Source organism: Naegleria gruberi (assembly GCF_000004985.1).
Source record: "Naegleria gruberi genomic scaffold NAEGRscaffold_24, whole genome shotgun sequence".
NCBI classification, from domain to species: Eukaryota; Heterolobosea; class Eutetramitea; order Acrasida; family Naegleriidae; genus Naegleria; species Naegleria gruberi.
This window is the reverse complement of record NW_003163303.1, coordinates 351,156-363,719: the sequence shown is the minus strand read 5'-3', so window position 1 is coordinate 363,719 and position 12,564 is coordinate 351,156. Positions and strand designations below refer to the sequence as shown.

General features: G+C 33.4%; 7 protein-coding genes and 1 non-coding gene across 8 annotated transcripts; 4 read left to right on the top strand and 4 right to left on the bottom strand.

Annotated features, from left to right (window-relative positions):
- Window positions 1–173: 173 nt before the first annotated feature.
- On the bottom strand, window positions 174–1,124 carry NAEGRDRAFT_49165 (uncharacterized protein; the record flags this gene model as incomplete). The annotated part of the gene is made up of 1 exon (XM_002677095.1): window positions 174–1,124. The coding sequence occupies one exon, from the start codon at window positions 1,122–1,124 to the stop codon at window positions 174–176; it is 951 nt and encodes a 316-aa protein (XP_002677141.1).
- A 68-nt stretch (window positions 1,125–1,192) lies between these two features.
- Window positions 1,193–1,552, bottom strand: NAEGRDRAFT_67704 (uncharacterized protein; the record flags this gene model as incomplete). The annotated part of the gene is made up of 1 exon (XM_002677094.1): window positions 1,193–1,552. The coding sequence occupies one exon, from the start codon at window positions 1,550–1,552 to the stop codon at window positions 1,193–1,195; it is 360 nt and encodes a 119-aa protein (XP_002677140.1).
- A 931-nt stretch (window positions 1,553–2,483) lies between these two features.
- Window positions 2,484–5,102, top strand: NAEGRDRAFT_67703 (uncharacterized protein; the record flags this gene model as incomplete). The annotated part of the gene is made up of 1 exon (XM_002677209.1): window positions 2,484–5,102. The coding sequence occupies one exon, from the start codon at window positions 2,484–2,486 to the stop codon at window positions 5,100–5,102; it is 2,619 nt and encodes an 872-aa protein (XP_002677255.1).
- Window positions 5,103–5,332: 230 nt separating this feature from the next.
- Window positions 5,333–5,821, top strand: NAEGRDRAFT_67702 (uncharacterized protein; the record flags this gene model as incomplete). The annotated part of the gene is made up of 1 exon (XM_002677208.1): window positions 5,333–5,821. One exon carries the CDS (start codon window positions 5,333–5,335, stop codon window positions 5,819–5,821), a length of 489 nt encoding a protein of 162 aa, XP_002677254.1.
- A 184-nt stretch (window positions 5,822–6,005) lies between these two features.
- Window positions 6,006–6,533, top strand: NAEGRDRAFT_67701 (uncharacterized protein; the record flags this gene model as incomplete). Its single annotated transcript, XM_002677207.1, has 1 exon — window positions 6,006–6,533. One exon carries the CDS (start codon window positions 6,006–6,008, stop codon window positions 6,531–6,533), a length of 528 nt encoding a protein of 175 aa, XP_002677253.1.
- Window positions 6,534–8,224: 1,691 nt separating this feature from the next.
- On the bottom strand, window positions 8,225–8,297 carry NAEGRDRAFT_t316. Its single transcript has one exon. It is a non-coding gene; the product is annotated as a tRNA-Arg (tRNA).
- Window positions 8,298–8,414: 117 nt separating this feature from the next.
- On the bottom strand, window positions 8,415–9,374 carry NAEGRDRAFT_49162 (uncharacterized protein; the record flags this gene model as incomplete). Its single annotated transcript, XM_002677093.1, has 1 exon — window positions 8,415–9,374. One exon carries the CDS (start codon window positions 9,372–9,374, stop codon window positions 8,415–8,417), a length of 960 nt encoding a protein of 319 aa, XP_002677139.1.
- A 274-nt stretch (window positions 9,375–9,648) lies between these two features.
- Window positions 9,649–12,235, top strand: NAEGRDRAFT_67698 (uncharacterized protein; the record flags this gene model as incomplete). The annotated part of the gene is made up of 2 exons (XM_002677206.1): window positions 9,649–9,663; window positions 9,782–12,235. 2 exons carry the CDS (start codon window positions 9,649–9,651, stop codon window positions 12,233–12,235), a joined length of 2,469 nt encoding a protein of 822 aa, XP_002677252.1.
- Between the last annotated feature and the right edge of the window lie 329 nt (window positions 12,236–12,564).

Below are 12,564 nucleotides of genomic sequence, written 5' to 3'. Positions count from 1 at the left end.
ACTATGAAATGATGGATGAAGGATCTGTCATTCCATTACAATACAATTGAACACAAGATTCTTTTGGAACACGGGTAACGAATCATTGTGTTGATATGTGAAGGTTTTGATTGTTTGTCTTGATAACTTATCATCATGAATAATAATCCAATCATTGATTCCAATAACTTGTTCTACAAGTATAATCTTTCTTCCAATGTTATCTTCGTTTGATCTTTGAAATTTGTAAAATATTTGGTGAGCACATCAAGAGCAATGTGCGAGTAACAATTCAATTCAAGTTTCAACAACTTTCGTTTCATCAATTCATTTAGGGAGGGATAACTTTCAATTTTGCTATTTTCCAACACTATTCCAACCTTTATATATTCCAATGATTCCAATTGAGAACATATCTTAATTAATGCATTCAAATTCATATAACCAACTATTGGTTCACATTCTATGGTTCGTAAATTTGGAGTAAAATTGAAAACATTACAAAATCTATCAATTTCGAATGGTTCGTAACTGTATGAGTAATCTAAATCTTCACTAAATATGAAATGTGTTAGTGTAGGTAGTTCCTTTTCAATTTCATTATGGGCAATACCTTCAAAATCTGCAATAATGAGTGTTTCTAAATTAGTGAAATCTTCAGTAATTTGTTTGAGAACATCTGTACTGATTGCAAAATTAATAGACAATATTTTCACATTCGATGCATCGATAACCTTACACGCAGAGCCGAATGAGTAACTACATTCATCCAAAACAATTAATTCAGTAACCTTGTTAAATTTCATCATTGCAATTTCCTCATCAAAATCATAAACATCTTCATCAATGGAACAAATCCTTAATTTTCTAACAAGATTACAATTTTTCGGAGGATCAAAAGTGAATGGGAGCTCATATTCGAAATGTCTGAAACAATCATATTGATCATCATTGATCACTCGATTAAATCTCTTATTGACGAGCATGTAATTTAATATTTTATCATCTCCGATGAATTCAATAATTATTGCTAACAAATCGTCTGTTAAATATTCATCAAAAAATGGATTTACGATTGGTAGATTCGCAGGAGAGCTTGAAGAGCCGTCAATACTATTACTTTCCACTTTTCTGCGTTTGTTCATTTTTTTTTGATTAAGAATTTAAAAACTTTACAATATTCACAATTTATTAAACCAAGACCGCAGAGAATTCATAGAGTTGGAGAATAATTCTGATAATTTGAGTATGTACAAAAATATCCACTCCTCGAATGAGAGTAGTAACGTATTATGACTATGAATTTGTTAGCATTTCCAATATAAACTCTATCTGAAACTAACCTAATGACAATTTTACAATAATCGCCAAAGTTTTCAATTTCATGACTTATTAATTTCCTCCTCCCATTCCTCCCCTCCATCAACATTCCATTAACTCCCTTATTCCTTTCTCTATAAACTTGTTCAATAATTTTCGTCGTAAATTCTTCATCCTCAACATTTTCAACTGCATTCGATACTGCAGCATGTCTTTCGAATAACCCATCAAAATCCTCCTCTGAAAAGTACATTATATATTATTAGTGTTTTTGTTTATAAGTCCATAAAAGCAGTGAACAGTTGCGTTGCTTTTTTTTCATATTAATGAATTAAATAGTGCTCACACTTTGGGTAGCAAATTTGTTGAGTGGCCCAAAAAAGTGCATTCTACATTTTCAATCAAGAACCACATCAATCGGTTACTCAATTCAATCCAAGTGGTTATTGTTAATAATACTTGGAGAGGAATTAATTCGGGAAATTCAAAGTGTTGATGTGCTGTAGTGGCGCTGCTGATTAATCCATTTATTGTCATTGTTCGGTCATTCAAGTAAATAATCAAAGTTAATTGAGTTCTGTTTTGCTCATGAAGCCTTTGAGTGCATTCACTCTTGATCAACTTTAGAATTTCCATCCAATACCGTGATGGGATCAACAGTGAAGGATCAAGATGATGAAGATAATCATGCCACAACATGAATTATTACAAAAATATTTAAAAAATGTTGGCAACGGTTGATGAACAACAGAATGCCGATTTGTTGACCACAACATCAATGATGGATGAATCATCACTTGTTACCAATAGTAATAATAATGATTTGAGAACATTGGATGAAATATCAAATAATACTACTACGAATAGTGTCATGACAATCAATGATGAAGCAGGAGTCAATAATACACAACAACAACAAAATCTACCAAATATTTCTAATTTATCAACAGATAATTTTAATTTGCAATATTATTATAATATTGCCGATATTGTTGATCAACAATTTCAAGTGAAAATGTGAGTATCATAGTAGTCATCATAGTAGTTTATTTATTATTGCACAATTATAATTTAATAGTGAATGTTTGGAGGGAAATTTATTTGAACACTTTTCTAATTATTATCATAAATATGGAGCAGATGATGATGAATATCAATCACTTATTGGTTGTCCATTTACGGATATGTATGTTGAATGTACACTTTGTTTTGAGGATGGCACTGATATTTGTGTACCAAGTTCAACAGGTCATGTTGTTTTACGTGAGGGAAGAAGACAATGGGATGAGTGGATTCAATTTCCTGTGAAATTTAATGAAATTCCATCAAAGGCTAAATTATGTTTCACAATTTATGATGTCTATTCTCCAACACAAAGAGTTGTTATTGGAAGTAGTTATTTACCACTTTTTGGTAAGAAAGGAAGACTGAAGTTTGGTAAATATAGAATTCCACTTCATCCTCATAAGAATGTTGACGAAATTTTGAATGAAGATTATAGTACAAAACTTTATAGAGATGAACTGGCAAAAGTTGAAAAACTTGAAGCTTATGCTAAACAAACTACTGGACAAATTAACTCAATTCCAAAAAATAGTAATATTTCCATTTATTTAAATCAATTCACTCAGGCAAATAACTCTGATAAACCTGACAAGGCTGACAAATCTGGAAATTCCAATATTAATGAAACAACTGACATCCCATCAAGTACATCTAATTTATCGTGGTTGGATAAATTCACAGTTACCAAGAAGGAACAATTGAGAGAAAAGAAATTCAATTCATCCTCACTTGACACATTTTTGAATATTGAAATTCCTACTTTTGATAGAAGAGTTGTTGATTTTGATTATTTGGCAACTACTAGTGATGAATTGGCCACATCATTCTGTAGTGGTTTTACCTACTTCCCAAATCTCCCAACACCTATCCCTAAAAAAGTTAAACCAACTATCCCTGTACCATATTCCGAAGATTCTGACAAGGATCACTTCAGATTCGAGATTGTTAGTACCAAGTATCAATTTATTGATGATCCTGAAGCCAAACAAACCAACTTGGCAGAAGAAAAACACTTGAAACTCAGTATTAATTTATCAAGTGGTCTCATTGATACCAACCTCAAACCAAACGCCATAGAAACAAGAAAGATACAAAAAGTATTGGAATATCCTCCGCTTCATGAAATGCCAACAGAAGACAAGAGTTTGTTGTGGAGATACAGATACTACTTGAGATCAAACAAACGTGCCTTGACTAAATTCTTGAGATGTGTCGATTGGAACTACTTGGCTCAAAAGAAGGAAGCTGAAAAATTAATTCCACAATGGGACAAGATCGATACTGTCGATGCTTTGGAATTGCTTTCAAGATTGTTCAAGAATGTAAAGGCTGTCAGAGACTACGCTGTAGATATTTTAAGAAAGGCTGATGACGCAGCTATTTTGGATGTATTATTACAATTGGTTCAAGCTTTGAGATATGAAATTGAGGTTAGCTCAGTTAAATTGCATGAATCTGAATTGGCTCTTTTCCTTTTGGATCGTGCAAGTGTAAACTTCAATGTTGCCAACAATTTGAATTGGTATCTGGCAGTTGAAACTGAAGATCCAAAGTATGGAGAACATTTCTTGGAAATGAGACACAAATTCTTTATCCATCTTAAAAAGAATTCACCTCTCTTCCTTGAAAAGCTTATCAGACAAGGAAGAATGGTTGAAACTCTCAGCAAGATTGGTTCATACATGAAAGGTCTTAAATTATCTCGTCCAGAAAAGATTACCATCTTTAAAAAGATATTGTCTGCAAAGGGTGAGATTCCAAACATTCAATTTGATAGTAAGGAACAATACACATGGACTGAGATTTTCCTTTCCAATATTTCAAAGAACTATCCTGAGGAACCATTGCCATTACCTCTCAATCCTGAAGTTAAAGTTAATGGTATCTTTGCTGAGGATTCCACCATCTTTAAGAGTGCTCAAAGTCCTTTGATGATTCCATTCTCTGATCTTAATGGCGCCAAGTATAGTGTAATTGTAAAGAATGGTGATGATTTGAGACAAGATCAATTGGTCATGCAATTGATTTTACTTATGGACAAACTTTTGAAGAACAATGGTTTGGACTTGAAACTTACACCATATTCTGTATTGGCTTTCAGTCCAAGTTTTGGATGTTTGGAGTGCGTACCAAATTGCTCTGCTTTGGCTCAAGTTATTGATAAGGGAGATATTAGAGGTTGGCTCAGAAAGAATAACACAGAGGATGAGGATTACCACACTGCCTGTCAAAACTTTGTTAAAAGCTGTGCAGGCTATTGTGTCATTACATACATTCTTGGTATTGGTGATAGACACTTGGACAATGTCTTGATTACAGCTCAAGGATTAATGTTCCACATTGACTTTGGTTTCATTATGGGCAGAGATCCAAAACCATTCCCTCCCCCAATGAAACTCTGCAAGGAAATGGTAGAAGGTATGGGAGGAAGTAAGAGTGAAGGTTACATCAAATTTAAGGAGCTATGTGTGACTGCTTACAATATTTTGAGAAAGTCGGCTCACTTGATTTTGAACATGTTTATTCTCATGATTGATGCCAATATTCGTGATTTGGAACATGGTGCAGGTATGGATCCTATTAGAAATATCATGAAAGTTCAGGAAAAGTTTAAACTTGACCTAAATGATCAAGAAGCAAACGTCTACATGCAAAGTATTATCAATGAAAGTGAAAAAGCTCTCTTCCCTCAACTCATGGAAAATATCCACAGATGGGCTCAATATTGGAGATCCTAAACAATACAATTTCTTTTATTTACCATGTTAAAGTGAAATTTCTTATTCAAATCGTATTGTTTTTGTTTTCGCATTCATTCCACAAAGCAATTTAATTGGAAATTTGAATAATAATGTCCCAACTTTGGCTTGCCTTTTGAATAAAAATCATTATTGAATTATTTTCATATAATATTAATTTTTATTTTTGAAATTGAAAAGAATTTTCTTATTGAGTGTGTACTGTATGGATGGAAGAACTTTTGAGAAGGAGACAAAAATTAGAGGACGAATTAAAGATTCTCCAACAAGAAATCTATCAATCGGAGGAGAATTACATTCAAGATACATGGCATAATGGTAATGCAATCAAAGGCTACGATGGCTATTTATCAAACAAATCATCACAGAGAGGAAAATCATCATCATCAGCTTCAACCTCTTCATCAACATACAAAATCAAGGAGAAGGACAGGATATTCTCAGATTCATCTCTATTTCTCAAGTTTGATAAGAAGGGACGTAGAGAGAGGGATACTTCATGTCTTTCCTATGGAAGAATTGAATTTGTTGATGAATCGTCTTTAATTTGGGATCCAGTTCCAATTAATATTCATCATTCATCTTTTTCTATGAGTAATAATAATATTGTTAATAGTAGTGAAGAAGAGAATGTCATGCTAAATGGTGATCAAAGCCTTTCGGATCAACATTTAATGCCTCCACCAAAAACAAATTAGAAATCAATTTTCTAACAAGTGAATATAACCGATAATAATTTAACAAGTGTGATATTACTATCAGTTTTAAAGCTGAAAATTGTTTAAATAGTACAACAAATGATTAATATTTGATTGTGATGATGAAAAATCTCCAAATTTCAAGAAAGAAAGGTGAGATGATTAAAAATAACAACAATAAAAAATGAGTAGTCTCTTATCATCAAGTCTCAAACAGCAAAATATGCAACAACTCTCACAGAGTCTGAAACAACAACAACAATTTATGGAAGAACAAAGATTTAAGAATAATCCATTCTTTGAAAAATTATTCAAGAGAATTGATGGACTTGTTTCGATATTAGTAGCTGATTCCGATGGTAATATTATTTCACGAGGATATTCAGAGGAATGTCAAATTGAATTTGATACAACATTTCCTGCCACACATATATTAGCTGCTGAACAAGCAAACAAATTACCTTTTGGAAAAAACAAATATATTATTAGTTGTTATAACGATTATTCAATCCTTCAAATGTATACAGAATCAGCAAATACTGGAGATGAAAAGAAATCAGAAGAAGAGGATGATGATGAAATGGGAGAATTTTTATATATTTCTTTTATTTGTACATCTGATGCTAGTTTACAATTAATTATTGATTTATCTGATTCAATTATGGAATCAATGAAAACTCTTTATCTCAGCCAAGAAAATGAGCAACAATAATTTGTGAATATATTTATATTTGTACTATTAAAAGATATTATTCTTTCTTGTTCGTAAATGTGCAAACTGGGATGGCTTTTCTCTATCGAGCTTGTCTAATTCCTCTTTTAACTTTTGTTGATACATTTGTTCTGCAAACATTTGAGCTCGTTGTTCAGCAACTTTTTGTTTTTGCTTTTCTTGATGTCTGTAGTCATTAAATTTGATTTGATCCAAAATGTCACCTTGATTTTCTTTCAGTAATTTCTTCTTTTCCTCTTGTTCTTGTTGTTGTTGCAATTGAGATTCAACCATTTCCCTCTTAAGCCTATCTCTTTCTATTAAACTTTCTTCCCTTCTCTTCTTGGCTTCCTCTAAGCGATTTTGAATTTGATTTCTTCTTTCATCCATCACTTCCTGCATTAACTTTTCTCGAGCTTTTTGTTCCTTGCTCCATTGCTCGAGTCTCTTTTGCCATGATCTTTCATTTTCTTGCATGATAAGATCGTCAATAACTCTTGTATCTTCTTCTTCTCTCTTCATTTGTTCCATAATCCATTGTTGGTATTGTCTAGCTTCTTCCTTGATACGATCTCTTTTAGTTTTCTCCCTAATTTCTTCAAGATTCTTTTGCTCGAGGATTTGGTTCAAGAATTCAAGATCAGCTTGTCTTTCTTTTCTCATTTCGTCCTCCTTTTGCTTTCTATTGACAGAGTTAAATCTTTCAACTCTGTTTCTCATTTCTCTCAATTTATCTTGCTTATCTTTGAGCTTTCTTCTTTCATTGTCCTCTTCTAGAGCCCATTTTTGTTTCAATAACCTTCCTTCCTCTTCTTTCAATCTTTGAATTTCATCCTTATTTTCTTCTAATCTTCTCTTTTGTTCATCAAGAGTATTCTTTAATTGTTCATTCATGAGTAATTGTTTTTCACGTTCTTGGCGTTCTCTTTCTTCCTTCTTCATACGATCCTCTTCCCATAATCTGTCAAAGTACTCTTCTCTTTCTTTTTCTATCATTTTGTGCTCTTCCTTTTCCTCCTGTTGTCTCATTCTATCGGAAGCAACCTTTAAGGTGTTTGTCCTTGATTTGGCATCTCTCAGAATATCGTTATTTTGAATGAAACGTTGATGTAATTTATCACTGGCAACCATTTGATCTCTTTGCAAACGTTGTTCCTTAAGTTCCTTAGCACGTGATTCTAGTTTTTTACGTCTCTCTTCGGTTGTTTCTTGCTTTGATTCCAATTCCATTTTATACTCTTCATCTTCTGTGGCAAGTTTTTCGGCGAGCATTGCTCTTCTTCTTTCCAAGTCATCTTCCTTTTGTTTTCTTAATTGGTCCAATCGTTGTTGAAGTTGTCCTTGTTGTATTTTAAGTGTTGTTTTACTTTCCCAGTCCGCAACTAGTCTTTGTTTGGCGTCAACCCGAGTAATGTTATTGTATGTATCGCGTTGTGCCTCTTGTTTTCTTCTCTGATTAATTGAATAATTTAATTCTCTTGTGAGACCTCCAACAACACCACTTTTGAACATTTTTTGTAGTTATTTTTGAAATTAAAAATGTACTTTTAGGCGCCAACAATGTTGTGATCGTTTTTACGGTTGGTTTGAAGAGAAAGAAGAAAGGTTTCTTTTGTACGCCATCCTTAATAAAGAGGGATTTAGATTTTATGGAAAGAATAAAACTTACAATCAAGACAAAATACAAAAGTTATACCCTGTGGGACTCGAACCCACAACCCCCGGCTCCGTAGGCCGATGCTCTTCCAATTGAGCCAAGGGTACTTACATTGAGGATGTTTAAAATCTGTTTATATTCACATATACTTATTAAGGGACTAATGAAGCTAAAAATGGTTATTATGTACAAAACTAACGATTATGAGAATTCTGAAAAGTGGTTTACTTCTTTTTTGCAAGTGAAAAAGAAAGAGGTTTACGTGGTGCATTATCCTCGCTCTTCACCTTTTTAGAAGACTCCTCAATTGTTTCATTCTTTCTCTTCTTTGTTTCTGGTATGTTGTAACTTCCTCCAAATTGATCCTCTTCGTGTTCGTCTTTGTTTTGGTGAGTTTTGGTGGAGGAGGCAGATGAATTACTTTCAGAAGGAGCATCTGCTTCAATCTTGGATACTTGAACAATTTCCCATTGACCAAAAGTATTTGCTGAAGCTGTAGTAGCATTCGAATATTGATTTTTCCAGTCTGATTTTGGTTTCTCCTTCCTTATCACTTCCTCAATTGGTTGCTCCTCTACTTTTTCTTTCTCCTCTTTTTCTTCCTCTTGCTCATAGTAAAAGAAATTTGGGTCGTCATAATAACTTCCAATCTCAGTTGGTTCAGTATATGTCTTTTTTTTAGGAGCACTTGTCTTTGGTGCTACATGTGTTTCCACTGGTTTGATAGATTTGACAATCGCTCCTAGAGGTAGGTCATTACATTCAAAAGAGTCAGACTGCTCTGGCTCTTGTATTACATCATCTTGTTGAGGTTCTTTAGGAGGATGGGGAGTATCATCTGCTTGTTGTTGATTTGTAAAACTATTAAAAACATTCTCCATAACAACAGAAGGAAGTTTATCCATTTCTTGTTGATGTTTTAAAAAGGCTTGATAATATTGATTTTCACCATTAGAACCCGATTGTACTTTCCTTTCAATGTTATCCACTATTTTCCGATTTCGTTGTTCTTCCTTTTGTTTATTTCTTTCCGAAATTTGTTGATTATTGATATGTTTTTGTACATTAATTACGTGATGTTTAGATCTTTCATGGTTTCTTTTTTCGGAGGGTGTATCACGAATCCACTGCTGACAATACTTACAGTATGTATTGTCTTTACGTTTCCATGATGGTGTACTCATTTTTTTGTAAAGATTTTAACGACTTGTTCAGCCAATTAGAAAGTGCTTCTTGCTTCATCAATGAAGACTATATAAAAATAGAGTTAAATGGCAGTATGACTCTTTGAGTTCTCAAATTCCAATTAAACCTATTGATTAAATCGGAATTGTTGTTGACAAATATTACTTTTAAAGCTGCTGCTTGTTTGACCACACAGTGTGAGTACAGAACAAGATCTAATATGAAGTTTTGTTGGCTTCTTCCGCCAGGCTATTTTTTAATCAAAACAAAAAAATGCCCTCTAAAAAGGTAAGAGAATTCCGTACCATGCAGTTACTCATTATTATAATGCCTCCTTTTCTCTCTAACTAACAACAACAACAAAATTTATAAATATTTTACATCATCATTATTTTCATCATCACAGAGTTCTAATAGTAAGAAAAAGAGTACATCTAAAAGTCAGTCCAAGAGCGAAAAATCTTCTGCTCCGCAACCACAGACTGTCAAACGATCAACAACTCTTGAATCACAAATCACTACTCTAAATGATTTTTGGAGAACATTAAACTTTGGCACAAGGAAAAAACTTCTTCATGTTGATGCCTGTTCATTGCTAAAAAAGACAAAGGAACAATATCAAAGAGTGTGTTCGTGCACTGTTTGTGGTAGAAACAAATCTATTCTTGATAGAGAATTGGATAGACTTTTTACTGATTACTGCAAAGAACTTGCATATCAGAATCATGTTGATTGTGTATTCAATTTTTGTAGCACCTCCAACTCATCAGACAGATCTAAACTTCGCAACAACTCACGAAGTCCAAAAACAACTAAGAGAACCGTCATCAGCAATGGAACTGAAATGTTAACCACAACAACCGTAAAGAAAAGTGGTAACGTACGAGTTATTGAAAAAACTGTAAAATACTATTCTACAACAAAAGTAAATCCAAATGACAAAGCAAGTAGTCCTATTATTGAAGATATCACAGAGGATAATAGAGAAAAGGCTATTTCTAAACAGAGTCAAACTAATGGTTCAAACACCGAACCAATAGATTCGAAAAACGGTTCACAACAAAATAATCAGCATTTACCACCACCTCCACCTATTCAACCTGAAGATAGTCAAGAAGATAGTGTTCAGTATGACTTTGGAAAGAATCTTTCGATCAGTCGAGAAGGTATCATAACAATCTCCGAGGATTGGATAAAGCAAAACGAATCCAACGATATTATCCATTTATTACAAAAATTTGAACATAATATCAAACACAATAATTTGGAAAATTTAATATTGAACAAGGATAAGAAAAATAATAATAATAATAATTCAGAGGATGATGAATATGAAGACGACAATGACGAGGACGATGATGATCAATGTTCCGAGGATGAAGATACTGACCATGAAATATCAGGTGAGGAGAGTGATGATGAAGAGGACGTGGACGAGGATTCTGAGATAGAAAGTGAAAATCCTGAAGATTCTTATATTAAATGGAGAGAAAGTAGAAGAGTCTTTCATTGGTTTGCTGCTAAATCCTTTTATGAGAATATTTTGACTGCTTTCAAAGAAAAACAAGCTTTAGATATGCAGGCCAAGCTTATTGAAGAGGAAGAGATGAGTGAAAAGGAAAAGTCAGAAAAGAAGTTAAAGAAAAAGAAAGAGCAAGAAAAAAAGAAACAAGAACTTGAAAAGCAAAAGAAAATGGAAGAGGAAAGGAAAAAGATAGAAAAGGAAATGATAGAAATTGTAAAGAAGGAAAAGCAGAAAAAGAAGGAAGCCTCTGCCCAAAAGCAAGTTGAAGAGGTGAAACAAGATCAAGATTCATCTTATGAAGAGGAGCCAGAGAATGAACAAGAAATTACTCAAGTGCTATTCGAAAATGATATGAGTGATGTAAAGATTACTCCTGAGCAATTTCCGAGATATCAAGCCAAACCGACCATTAACGAAAAGAAACCAAGGACAATCACGGTAAAGCCATCAACTGTTGTTGAACCTCCTCCAATACCAAGTAATAACTCGGTTACCTCAAATCAAAGTACTGAAACAGATGTTTCTTCCAATGATACAATGTCGTCAGGAAACACCTCAACCAACAATACAATGATGACCTCACCACAACCAATCCATAATCCTTTGAACCATCAGGATCAAATTGTGAATAACAATGATCCAATTGTGCAACCAACCCCTACTGGAAAATCTCCATCCCCTCCAAATCAACAAAACAATGGATTTAATAGTAATTGGCAACCAATGAATAACGCATTCCAATTTAATCAATTCTTACCTGGACATGTTAATAATGCCTTCAATAATGCCTTTAACCAGAATCAATATTCAGAACCATTTATGGCTCAACAACCTCAACACATTTCTCAACCTCACAGTAATTATTTTGCTGGTGGTCATGGTATTGGATTTTCAAATAACCAAAACGTCAATTCACATTTTAACTTATTTGGACAATCTAATCAATGGAATTGGATGAATAATAATATTGGTGGTGGTATGAATAATATGAATACCATGAACAACATGAATAACATGAATAATATGGGTGGTATTAATGGAATGAACAATATGAATAGTTTCTCACCTCAACCAAGAATGAATACTAATAATGGATTTATGATGCAACAACCAATGTATCCTCAACAGTATCAACAATGGCCAAACCAACAAACTTATGCTCACCAAAATCCAGTTACTCCTCCACAACCGATGAGACGTGATTTTGTTCAAACACCTTTCAGTAATTCCAATAGCTCACTTTTTTCCTCTGATTTGACAATTGGACCTTCCTACCAACAACAGCAACAACAATCCAGTCTCTTCCATACTACAGCACCACAACATCGTAATTAAAATGTGAATACTTAGTGTCTAAATAAAAGAATCTCATCAGCAAATAATATTTCATGTTATTATGACATGAATACCAACAAATCAACTAAAAAATGTCTTCACTTCATCATGACAATTCTCTCTCGGGACCAAATCTTGTGGTGAGAACAAAACTTAGACAAGACGACGATGAGGAACAAGTACCCATCCACTCGCCACCAACACTAGGAATCAATAACAGACAACACTCACCACATTCGGAGGATAACACAGAATTTAAACCAATATCACCTACTTCTGCAAGATTAAACACTCATCACCAACATTTGCTGCGGAAAGAAGCATCAAAT